Here is a 13,180-nt window from a genome sequence, read left to right as displayed (position 1 = left end):
CACTGAAGAGATAATTGAACGGGTCAGGCAGCATCTCTGGAGAGAAGGAATGGTTGACGTTTCGGGTCGAGACCCTTCTTCAGACTTCAGACTGAAGAAAGGGTCTCAACCCGAAACGTCACCCATTCCTTCTCTCCAGAGATGCTGCCTGTCCCGTTGAGTTACTCCAGCTTTCTGTGTCTATCTTCCGCTTAAACCAGCATCTGCAGTTCATAGAAACATAGAAACATAGGTGTAGGAGTAGGCCATTCGGCCCTTCGGCCCTTCGAGCCAGCTGATCATCCAAAATTAGTACCCCGTTCCTACTTTCTCTCCATATCCCTCGATTCCGCTAGCCCTAAGAGCTCTAACTAACTCTCTCTTGAATACATCCGGTGAATTGGCCTCCACTGCCTTCTGTAGCAGAGAATTCCACAGATTCACAACTCTCTGGGGTGAAAAGGTTACCCTCATTTCAGTCCTAAATGGCCTACCTACCCCTTATTCTTAAACTGTGATCCCTGGTTCTGGACTCCCCCAAACATCTGGAGCAATTTTCCTGCATCTGGCACAAGAGACCATTGAAGCCTGGAGACAAAATGGCATTGCATTCTATTGGGGAGCAGATGGGTGAAAGACAGTTCACACTCCATGGACGCCCATCCCGTCTGAATCCCTGGCGCTTCACTTACCAGCCCATTGCCGGCGTGATTTGTCCCACGCTTCCAGGAGACATGGAATAGAAAGCAGCCAGATCTGGGCCCTGAGGAGATCGATGCAAACCTGTGCAAAATAAAATTGATAGTTACAAACCTTTCATGGAACGAGTGCACTTCTGCATTTCAACCTTGTACACAGTTCTCATCTTTGTCAAACGGCTTTCAGAAAATGATTGAGGAGAATAAAGAATTCTTCCAGGCTTACGCAGTGTGATGTCGCTCTGCCAATTCACACAAATCAGCTTCAAAGCTAAGTGTCTGAAGAGCCGTTTTGTTTATTTTGTGTTCTGCTATCTTACAGGCTCCTTCACTGTCAAAAACAACACGGTACGATAGAAACTCGCTGGAGTTTAGAAGGATGAGGGGGGTCTTCACTGAAACATACCGAATAGTGAAAGGCCTGGATCGAGTGGATGTGGAGAGGATGTTTCCACCAGTGGGAGAGTCCAGGACCTGAGGCCACAGCCTCAAGAATATAAGCACGTTCTTTTAGAAAGGAGATGAGAAGGAATTTTGTTAGTCGGAGCGTGGTGAATCTGTGGAATTCATTGCCACAGCCAGCTGTGGAGGCCAAGCCAATGGATATTTTTAAGGGGGGATATTGACAGAATCTTGATTAGTACGGGTGTCAGGGGTTACGGGGAGAAGGCAGGAGAATGAGGTTGAGAGGGAGAGATAGATCAGCCATGATTGCATGGCGGAGTAGACTTGATGGGCCGAATGGCCTAGTTCTGCCCTTGGAATTTATGAACCTATGATGGTCAGTATGGATTCAGTGGGGCCAAAGGGCCTATTTCTGTCCCATCCAATTAATCCTCATTGCTACATGTACTCGGGAACTCAGAAATGCCCGTGTACATAGCCTGGTATCCTGCGTAGTATTAGCCTGCAGAATATTGAAATTGTTATCGAACTTTCAAGCTTCTGTATATTTTAACTTGTGGCCAGTCATTCAATGGAATCACGGTAAACCCTCGTTATTACGGACCTCTTTATAATGGATTTTGGTTATAGCGGAGGAAATCTGTTGTAACCGATCTATCATTTATCATCTACAAAAGGCAAATGAAATTACAGTATGTTAACTTTCAAAAAAATGATTTACAATGTTTAGTATAGATTAGTTTATTGTCACGTGTACAATGAAGTCCACTCCCTCTTCTCCCCTCTCCCCTCTCCCATCAGGCAAAAGGTACAGAAGTGTGAAAACGCACACCTCCAGATTTTAGATTTTTTTAGATTTAGAGATACAGCGCGGAAACAGGCCCTTCGGCCCACCGTGTCCGCGCCGCCCAGCGATCCCCGCACATTTAACACTATCCTACACACACTAGGGACAATTTTTACATTTACCCAGTCAATTAACCTACAAACCTGCACGTCTTTGGAGTGTGGGAGGAAACCGAAGATCTCGGAGAAAACCCACGCAGGTCACGGGGAGAACGTACAAACTCCGTACAGACGGCGCCTGTAGTCAGGATCGAACCTGAGACTCCGGCGCTGCATTCGCTGTAAGGCAGCAACTCTACCGCTGCGCCACCGTATATTCAGGGACAGTTTCTTCCCAGCTGTTATCAGGCAACTGAACCATCCTACCAACAACTAAAGAGCAGTGCTGACCTACAATCTACCTCATTGGAGACCTTCGGACTATCTTTGATCGGACTTTTCTGGACTTTATCTCGCACCAAACGTTATTCATGCTATCCCCTTTATCATGTATCTGTACACTGTGGACGGCTCGGTTGTAATCATGTATTGTCTTTCCGCTGACTGGTTAGCACGCGACAAAGAGCTTTTCACTGTACCTCGGTGCAGGTGACAATAAACTAACCGGAACCAAACCAAACCATACTCTACCAGCTGCACCACTGTACAGGAATGTGAAATTTGTGATTCTTCACACCTACCACATCCCACAGTGGGAGCCACAAAGACAATTCCTGTTCCCTCTTTATAGTTTAGAGATACAGCGTGGAAACAGGCCTTTCGGCCCACTGAGTCCGCACCGACCAGCGATCCCCGCACATTAACACTGTACATGTGACAATAAGCTAAACTCAAAACTCAGTGTTTCTCAAGTTGTCTTTAGTACACCCTGTTCTCAAAGATTAGCGTGCAGGATGCACTGTGGGTTCGATTTCAGTTGTTTGTAGTTCTTTGCTGTGGTTTTCTTGGAAGCCAATGTTAACTTCTGGTATTGCATTTCTGTGACGTGCAAGGGACATAAACTCATATCGCTCTACAATTAGCTCCTAGTTCCCAAATATACAAAGCCCTATCTAACCTTTACACAAAGCCATACCAAACCATGCCAAAGACGTGTGCGGAATCGCTGACCGGGGTACTCAAGGACGGTACAGTGACACAACTGGTAGAGTTGCTGCCTCACAGCGCCAGAGACCCAGGTTCACAAGTTCATAAGCCAAAGCAGCCGAATTAGGCCATTCGGCCCATGAGTCTGCTCCACCATTCAGCCATGGTGGGTCTATCTTTCCGTCTCAATCCCATTCTCCTGCCTTCTCCCCGTAACCTTTGACACCCTTACGAATCAAGAATCTATCGACCTCCTCTTTAAAAATACTCAATGACTTACTTCCGTCTGTGGAAATGAGTCCCCCAGATTCAGCACCTTCTGACTTTAAAAAAATCCCTTCTCATCTCCTTTCTGAAGGCACATCCTTTAATTCTGACCTCTAGTCCTAGACTCTCCCACTAGTGGAAACATCCTCTCCACGTCCACTCTATCCAGGCCTTTCACTGTTCGGTAAGTCTCAATGAGGCCCCCCCCTCATAATTCTAAACTCCAGCGAGTAAAGGCCCAGTGCCATCAAATGCTCATCATACGTTCACCCAATCATCCCCGGGATCATTCTCGTAAACTGACTGCCGCCCTATCTCACACATCCACTGCAATGGGAGGTTGATGTCGATGATCTCCTGCCTCAGAAGTGAACTGAACCCGTTTCAATTTGGGTATGGCCACAACACGTGAGCAGCAGATGTCATCTTACTGGTTCTCCAGTCTACTCTGGACCATCTGGACACCAGGAACACATACATCAGGCTGCTGTCCATCAACTACAACTTGGCATTCAACGCTATAAACCCCTCCCCCTCCCCCCAAACCCATTACCAAGCTCGAAGAACCCAGGCCTCGATACCTCCCTTTGCAACTGGATCTGAGACTCTCTCATCAGCAGACCCCAGTCAGTGTGGATCAGTAACAACATCGCTGCCTCACTGACCATCAACACAGCGTAGAGTTGTTGCCTCACAGTGCTAGAGACCCAGGTTCGATTCTGACTGCGGGTGCTGTCTGTACCGAGTTTGAATGCTCTCCCTGTCACCTGCGTAGTTTTTTACCAGGTGCTCCAGTTTCCTCCCACATTCCAAAAACGTACAGGTTTGCAGGCTAATTGGCTTCAGTAAAATTGTGAATTGTCCCTGGTGTAGGACCGTGCTAGTGTACGGGGTGATCGCTGGTCGGTGCGGATTCAATGGGCCGAAGGGCCTGTTTCTGTGCTGTATCTCTAAAGTCTAAAGTTCATGGTAGTGCAAGAGCTGGTCAGTGGTGGCCATTGTTGAGTCTTTTACCCAGAATTGGGGAATTGAGAACCAGAGGATATAGGTTTAAGTTGATGGGGGAAAGATTCAATAGGAACCTGAGGGGCAACTTTTTTTACACAAAGTGTGGCAGGCATGGGACATGTTGGCCGGTGTGGGCAAGTTGGGCCGAAGACCCTGTTTCCACGCAGTAAGACTCTATGATTCTATGTGGAACGAGCTGCCAACAGAGGTAGTTGAGGCAGGTATTATCGCAACGTTGAAGAAACATTTGGACAGGTACATGGATAGGACAGGTTTAGAGGGATGTGGGCCAAACGCAGGCAGGTGGGACTAGTGTAGATGGGACATGTTGGTCGGTGTGGGCAAGTTGGACCGGGGGGCCTGTTTCCACGCTGTATCACTCTCTGACTCTATGACTCTATGCCTGAATGAATGTGTTCTCAGCAGCCAACACGTGGTTTTATAGAAATTAGTGAAAGTGAATTAAGGCTTCAGAGTGCAGTGTGCAATGTGAGTTTCCCTGAGGCAATAAAGATGCCTGTAAATGTTGTCGTGGGTCAGAGGGAAAGTTTTACTTTTATGGGATCCTTTATTAGACAATACTGCTTGATGCCTCGGTACCAGAATGTAGATGGGGCACAAAGACCATTCAGCTTCACTGACATTTTGGGAGACTTTAAGGATGAGAGGGGATCTTATCGAAACGTATAAGATTATTAAGGGGTTGGACACGTTAGAGGCAGGAAACATGTTCCCAATGTTGGGGGAGTCCAGAACAAGGGGCCACAGTTTAAGAATAAGGGGTAGGCCATTTAGAACGGAGATGAGGACAAACTTTTTCAGTCAGAGAGTTGTGAATCTGTGGAATTCTCTGCCTCAGAAGGCAGTGGAGGCCAATTCTCTGAATGCATTCAAGAGAGAGCTAGATAGAGCTCCTAAGGATAGCGGAGTCAGGGGGTACGGGGAGAAGGCAGGAACGGGGTACTGATTGAGAATGATCAGCCATGATCACATTGAATGGCGGTGCTGGCTCGAAGGGCCGAATGGCCTACTCCTGCACCTATTGTCTATGGTCTATTGTCTATAAATAAATAAATAAATCATTGTTAAAGTTGTACTGGACATTTTGACTCACAAATTTCCTGTATGTAAGCAGTCGGTACTAAAGATAACAACAAACAGAATGGTCTGTCCCAATATGAATGCTTTTGATAGACTTGAGATGCGAGACCCTTGAAAATGTATTCTTAAAATTTGTCATTAGCGTTTGACAGCACTGGGCCTGTACTCACTGGAGTTCATGAAGTAGGATGAGGGGAGACCTCAATGAAACTTCCCAAATGGTGAAAGGCCTCGATTGAGTGGGGTGTGGAGAGGATGTTTCCACTAGTGGGAGAGTCTAGGACGAGAGGTCATTGCCTCAGAGTAAATGATGTACCTTTAGAAAGGAGACGAGGAGGTGAATCTGTGGAATTCTGTTGCTGCCTTACAGCGCCAGAGGCCCGGGTTCGATCCTGACTTCTGGTGCTGTCTGTACGGAGTTTGTACGTTCTCCCCGTGACTGCGTGGGTTTTCTCCGGGTGCTCCGGTTTCCTCCCACACTCCAAAAACGTGCAGGTTTGTAGGTTAATTGTCTTGGTATAAGTGTAAATTGTCCATAGTGTGTGTAGGATAGTGTTAGTGTGCGGGGATTGCTGGTCGGTGTGAACTCGGTGGGCCGAAGGGCATGTTTCCGCGCTGTATCTCTAAACTAAACTAAACTAAGATCTCTAACCACAAGGTTCTCAAACATGATGACACAACCTCTTTGCACAGCACAGACTCCAAAGTTTACTCTCACTTTGACCTGACGTGACATTTAGATATTACTCACACTGTAAAGATCACTTTGGCCTTTCTCTGTTATTTCTGGTCAGGTCTCTGACACAAGTAGACCACAGATATGCATGGTGTTAGTTAACTTACATGTATTCACCGTGTTCTGGAAGGGAAAGGTTAAACCACTGTCTTACACCCGATGTTAGTTCAGACGGTACATACTGTTGCTGGCATTTATATTTGCCAGGGTTTGTTTGGAAGACCATGTCTCTTTCCACGGCATTTGCACTGAGTGGCGATCACAAAGGGTGGCATGGTGGCATGGAGGTAGACTTGCTGCCTCACAGTGCCAGAGACCCAGGTTCGATCCTGATTACGGGTGCTGTCTGTATGGAGTTTGTTCGTTCTCCCTGTGGCTGCATGGGTTTTCACCTAGTGCTCTGGTTCCCTCCCACACTCTAAAGATGTACGGGTCTGTAGGTTAATCAGCTTTGGTGAAAGATAAATTGTAAATTGTGCCCAGTGTGTACGATAGTGCTAGTGTACTGGTTGGCGTGGGCTCGGTGGGCCAAAGGGCCTGTTTCCCCACTGTATCTCTAAAGTCTAAAGTCTAAAGTAAAAGAGTTTTACACTATTGTTTGATTGGTCCTTCTTTGTGGTTTGTGTGTTTAGGGGATATTTGACCATTGGGTCAAACATTTTCTACTCCAACGTTTGCAAATTTTCCAAAAGAAATGACCTGAAATCCTATAAATTTCCTAGTTTGAAAGGTGAAGATCAATCATCAGATTAAGATGAATTAACCTTAGTGTTTGTTAGGATGTAACCTTGTGGCCTTTGAGGTTTGCCAGCACATTATACAGAGTGCTTACTCACACTGCCCCAGAGAGTTCACTTAGATGAGGTGTACAGGGACTGTATCGGGGATTTTTTTGTTCAGCAAGTATTGGGAGAAAATGTCAATGGGTTGGCCTCAACTCTCCATGGAAGTGCTGACAGGATGTGTTTAAGTCGTTCGATCGAATGCTCGCTTCAACAAAAAATTAATTCAATCTTAAGAGTCATACTGCGTGGAAACAGGCCCTTTGGCCCAACTTGCCCACAACCACCAATATGCCCCATCTTCACTGGTCCTTCCTGCCCACAGCCCTCCAAACCTATCCTTTCCAAATGTTTTTTAAACGTTGTAGGTCTTTGTAGTGTGGGAGGAAACCGGAACTCCTGGGGAAAACCCACGCAGGTCGCGTGGAGAACGTACAAACTCCATACAGGCAGCACCCATGGTCAGGATCGAACCCGGGTCTCTGGCGCTGTAAGGCAGCAACTCTACCGCTGCGCCACCGTGCCGTCCCGATGTTTCAATCTGACGTTCCTCTTGTTGGAAACAATTCTCTGACAAAATGGCTGGATAAGTTTACAAAGGACAAATTGTGGGAATAGGTCATTGGAAATGAAGCAGGCAGCTCTTCATGAAGCCAGCATAAAAGATTAGTTTCACTGTCCTTCTGATTAATTTTACTGATTGTATGCCTTCTTGTCACCTTCCTCTCAGCCAACAATGAACTATTCTACATTTCCTTCTATATCGTCTGCTTTGATCTGTCATTTTCACATATTTCCATATTTCTACTCCCCCTCTCCCCTGACTCTCAGTCTGAAGAAGGATCTCGACCCAAAATGTCACCCATTCCTTCTCTCCAGAGATGTTGCCTCTGTTACTCCAGCATTTTGTGCCTATTCTTCGTTAGTTAAAAGGACTTTTGTTTTATTCAGGAAGCTTGACAGCTTGACAGCTTGACAGCTTGTCTACTGCCCTTTTAGTGAACGCACTTCCACTTAGTAAAGTTGCTGAAGACTACTGCAACGTTTAGTCAGGGTCATTCAGCTTACCAGGCAGCAGTTCATTCAACACCAGCACTTCAGATTTAAGGTAACCTCTAGCTAGGGGTGCCAACTATCTCACCCCCAAATAAGGGACAAGGTGACATTACCGCCCCGCACCCCACGTGACCTCACCCAGCCAGCGGCCACGTGCTCCCGCTCCACAATGGCGGCCACCCAGGGCAGGGGGCGGGTTGCTACGCAACCTCCGTTAGGCGGCGCCCGGGCCTCCGGACCTACACTGTCCAGGCCTACACTATCCGGACCAACAGGGTCTGGGCCTACACTGTCCGGGCCTACACTGTCCGGGCCAACACTGTCCGGGCCTACAGTGTCCGGGCCTACACTGTCCGGGCCTACACTGTCCGGGCCTACAGTGTCCGGGCCTACAGTGTCCGGGCCTAGAGTGTCCAGGCCTACAGTGTCCGGGCCTACAGTGTCCGGGCCTACAGTGTCCGGGCCTACAGTGTCCGGGCCTACAGTGTTCGGGCCTACAGTGTCCGGGCCTACAGCGTCCTCCTGGGTCTAATATAGGACAAGTGCGGTCCCATACGGGACAAACCAATTTAGCCCAATATACGGGATATCCCGGCTAATACGGGACAGTTGGCAACTCTACCTCTAGCAACCCTCCTCTCCTTCCCCTTTCTCCCCCACACCCCATTTCTCCCCCCCCCCCCCCCCCCCATCTCCTGTGCCACACTTGGACTTGGAAATAATTCTCCCCTCCCCCCCCCTCCACCTATATTCCCTCCTCTGGCTTCACAATTCACAACTCTTCAATTCTTTTGTCTCACACCTTCTGGCCTTTATCCAACCATCTGCCTATCAACCCCCCTCCTCTCCCCCCTCCTGTATTCACCTATTATCTACCAAGCTTGTCCCCGTCCCTGCTCTCCTCCACCTTTCTTTCCCCCCAGCCCCCATAGTCAGTGTGAGGAAGGGTCCCAACCTGAAACGTCACAAAGTGCTGGAGTAACTCAGCGGGACAGGCAGCATTTGTGGAGAGAAGGTATGGGTGACGTTTCAGTTCAAGACCCGTCTTCAGTCTCTCTAAAGATGCAGCCTGTCTCGCTGAGTTACTCAAGCATTTTGTGTCTATCTTCGATGTAAACCAGCATCTGCACTTCTTCCTACACTTCTCCAGGGATGCTGCCTGACCCGCTGAGTTAGTCCATCACTTCTGCCTTTTTTCTTTTGTAAACCAGCATCTGCAGTTCCTTGTTTCTACACCGGCACTGATATCCTGGAAATTATTGGCAAAAATGACAATCACTAATGCTATCCTTTGGTCAGGATCGAACCCGTGTCTCTGGCGCTGTACGGCAGCAACTCTGCCACTGCCCCACCGTGCCGCCCCTCTTAATAACCCTCTCCTACCCACCCCAACAAAATGCCGGGAATGTATCAGTGGGGAGGCAGCATCTGGGCAGAAAGTAAAGTCATAGACACTGCCGATTACCGATCTTATGCCAGCTCCATTTTGATATCAAGAGTCAAAAAAGTCAAGAGTGTTTTAGTGTCATGTGTCCCAGATAGAACAATGAGATTCTTACTTGCTGCAGCACAACAGAATATGTAAACATAGTACACTGTAAACAATATAATAAACGAGAGAGACAAAAAGTTCAGTGTGTGTATATACACATACTCACAAATACACACGTAAATAGATCATATAAAGATGCTCCTCGACTTGCGTTCCGATAAACCCATTGTAAATCAAAAATATCGTAAGTCGAAAATGCATTTAATACACCTAACCTACCAAACATCAAAGCTATTTCGGCACACCGGGTCCCTACCGACCAGCGATCCCCGCACATTAACACTGCCCTATACCCACTGGGGGCGCTTTTTACGTTTACCAAGCCAATTAACCTACATACCTGCACGTCTTTGGAGTGTGGGAGGAAACCGAAGATCTCGGAGAAAACCCACGCAGGTCATGGGGAGAACGTACAAACTCCGCACAGACAGCACCCGTAGTCAGGATCAAACCCGGGTCTCTGGCGCTGTAAGGCAGCAACTCTACCGCTGCGCCACCGCGCCGCCCACTTAAACGTGCTCAGAGCACTTACTCCAGCCCGGGAAAAGTTCACAATTCAAAATTTGAAGTACGGTTTCTGCTTTTGCATCATCGTAGAGTCGAAATATTGTAAGTCGAAGCTTCGTAAGTCGAGGAACATCTGTATGTACACAGAAGCTGTTCCTGAACCTGGGTCGGGAATACGTGGTCTTACCTGTTTTCTGGTTGATTTCAGATGAAAGGTGTGGTGAGTGGGAGTTGGAGGGAAAGTGCTCGTTGCTGTAGGAGATGAGGGGGGTGAGGGGATGGACTGCATGGGGTGGCTGGACCACTGGAACCTTGTTAGACTGCAAGACAAAAACATAAATACAAGGTTTACAACTTCACACCCTTTCCCCTGCGACGAAGAAAACAAGAGCTTCCTTATTTTGTTTTTAGCTTTTAGAGGTACAGTGTGGAAACAGGCCCTCCGTTCTCGTCTTTGTTTCCATATCCTGTTCTTCTCCCTGTGTCTAGTCCTTGTTTAGTTTACAGATGCAACGCAGAAACAGGTCTTTCGTCCCACCGGGTCCGCGCTTCCCAGCGATCCCCGCACACCGACACTTTCCTACACACACTAGATCATTAACCTTTTGTATTCTAATGAATGTCAATTTTGTTATTAACCTGATAATTATTTGAGCGCAGGATCCTTGCATTCTTCGTCTGAAAAGAAAGCATGCTGAGATACACTTTTGTACAGGCGCTGGCACGGTGGCGCAGCGGTAGAGTTGCTGCCTTACAGCACCAGAGACCCGGGTTCGAACCTGACTACGGGTGCTGTCTGTACCAAGTTTGTACGTTCTCCCCGTGACCTGCGAGGGTTTTCTCCAGGATCTCTGGTTTCCACCGACACTCTGAAGACGTACAGGTTTTCGGCTGAATTGGCTTGGTATAAATGTAATTTCTCCCCAGTGCTAGTGTGCGGGGATCGCTGGTCGGCGCACACTCGGTGGGCCGAAGGTCCTTGTTTCCGTGCTGTATCTCTGAACTAGATTAGAGTACAGGGGAAATCGAGGTGTCTAGTACCCAGTCCATGTCTTTGCTTCAACATCTGACTCGGGACAATAATCGCACACATGGGCTGGTTGATGAAGTGAAAACATAATTACTTTGACGTTTCAGTGAGATTGAGTTGGCGCTTTGAGGATCAGTATGTTAGACTGGTTGGATGTGGGCGTGCGGTTGCAGTTACATTGCAAGTGGAGCTCCCAGTCTCAGCATTGCTATTGGAAGATCAGAGGAGCAGAAGGATTGTGTTTGACCTCAGAGTCAGAGAGCAATTTGGAAAGATAAATGCTTCGTGGCGACACGGTTATGATAATAATAATAATAATAATAATAATAATATATTCCTTTATTCGTCCCACACCGGGGAAATTTGCAGTCTTCAAAGTGTAGGAGAAAACCAGAGATCCTGTAGAAAACCCACAAATATACAGATGCTGTTCGGATAGCCTTTGCAGAGAGTCTGATAGCTTATTTCCAAATGGGCTTATGTTGCTAATCATTAAATAGCTGCCCCCGTATCAAAACACTGTCATAATCATAATAAAGCTAATTACTGGCAGAGGCAATATTTATATTCACCTCTTCTGTGCAGAAGATTGGGATAAAAGCCAAGTTCTTGTTTGCAACCAATGTTCTTTATCTAATTTTTGTTTCTGTATCAAAGTCATTCTTTCATCCCTTTCACATGAATATAAATCTACCGCTTTGATGTATTGTTAAGAATAAATGTTTGGGGGTTTTTTTCAGTTTTAGTTTTCGAGAAACAGCGCGGAAACAGGCCCTTCGGCCCACTGATTCCACACCGACTGGCGGTCACCACACACTAACACCACCCTACACACACCGGGGACACATTTTTGCATTTATACATTTCCACCAAGCCAATTGACTTACAAACCGGTAAGTCTTTGGAGTGCGGGTGGAAACCGAAGATCTTGGAGAAAACCCCCGTGGGCAGGATTGAACCAGGGGTCTCTGGCGCTGTTAGGCAGTAACTCTACCGCTGTGCCACCGTGACACCCTGAGCACACTGATACTGGATTTGTGGAATGGATTTTAACTGAGCATTGTGGCGCAGCGGGTGGAGCTGCTGCCTCGTGGCCCGTGGCAACCCCAGACTCAAGGCTGGACTAGGATGCTTTCTGGGTGGAGTTTGCACATTCTTCCCATAGCAATGTGGGTTTCCCCAGGATTAAAGACATAGAGTCGTACAGCAAGGCAACAGGCCCTTCAGCCCAACTTATCCATACTGACCAAGATGCCCCAACTAAGCTAAATGCCTGCATTTTGTCCATACCCCTCTAAATCTTTCCTATCCATGTACCTGTCCTTTAAATATTGTTATTGTATCTGCTTCATAGAAACAGAAAAATAGAAAATAGGTGCAGGAGGAGGCCATTTGGCCCTTCGAGGCAGGACCGCCATTCATTGTGATCATGGCTGATTGTCCACACTCAGCAACTTGTGTCTTCTCCCCATATCCCTTGATTCCACTAGCCCCTAGAGCTCCCTCTAACTCTCTCTTAAACTCATCCAGTGAATTGGCCTCCACTGCCCTCTGTGGCAGAGAATTCCACAAATTCACAACTCTCTGGGTGAAAAAGTTTCTTCTCACCTCAGTTTTAAATGGCCTCCCCTTTATTCTTAGACTGTGTCCCCTGGTTCTGGACTCCCCCAACATTGGGAACATTTCTTCTACATCTAGCTTGTCTAGTCCTTTTATAATTTTATACGTCTCTATAGGATCCCCTCTCATCCTTCTAAACTCCAGTGAATACAAGGCTAGTCTTTCCAATCTTTCCCCATATGACAGTCCCGCCATCCCAGGGATTAACCTCGTGAACCTACACTGCACTGCCTCAATAACAGGGACGTCCTTCCTCAAATTAGGAGACCAAAACTGCACACAATACTCCAGATGTGGTCTCACCAGGGCCCTATACAACTGCAGAAGGACTTCTTTGCTCCTGTACTCAAATCCTCTGGTTATGAAGGCCAACATGCCATTAGCTTTCTTCACTGCCTGCTGTACATGCACGCTTACCATGCAGACAGTACCAATAGTCAAGATTGAACCTGGGTCCCTGGCGCTGTAAGGCAGCAACTCTACTCTACCGCTGTGCCACCGAGCCAC

General features: G+C 47.4%; 1 protein-coding gene across 2 annotated transcripts in view; it reads right to left on the bottom strand.

The window, feature by feature from the left end:
- Positions 1-13,180, bottom strand: part of LOC144600033 (lymphoid enhancer-binding factor 1-like) — a 182,697-nt gene that overhangs the window by 53,259 nt on the left and 116,258 nt on the right. For both annotated transcript variants that reach the window (XM_078411374.1, XM_078411376.1), the window contains exons 2-3: positions 10,211-10,343; positions 672-762 (exon numbers count right to left, since the gene is read on the bottom strand). In XM_078411374.1, the coding sequence (XP_078267500.1) occupies positions 672-762; positions 10,211-10,343 (224 nt within the window). The remainder of the gene's footprint in view (positions 1-671; positions 763-10,210; positions 10,344-13,180) is intronic.

This window comes from Rhinoraja longicauda, chromosome 14, assembly GCF_053455715.1.
Source record: "Rhinoraja longicauda isolate Sanriku21f chromosome 14, sRhiLon1.1, whole genome shotgun sequence".
NCBI classification, from domain to species: Eukaryota; Metazoa; Chordata; class Chondrichthyes; order Rajiformes; family Arhynchobatidae; genus Rhinoraja; species Rhinoraja longicauda.
This window is presented reverse-complemented; position numbering and strand designations above follow the sequence as displayed.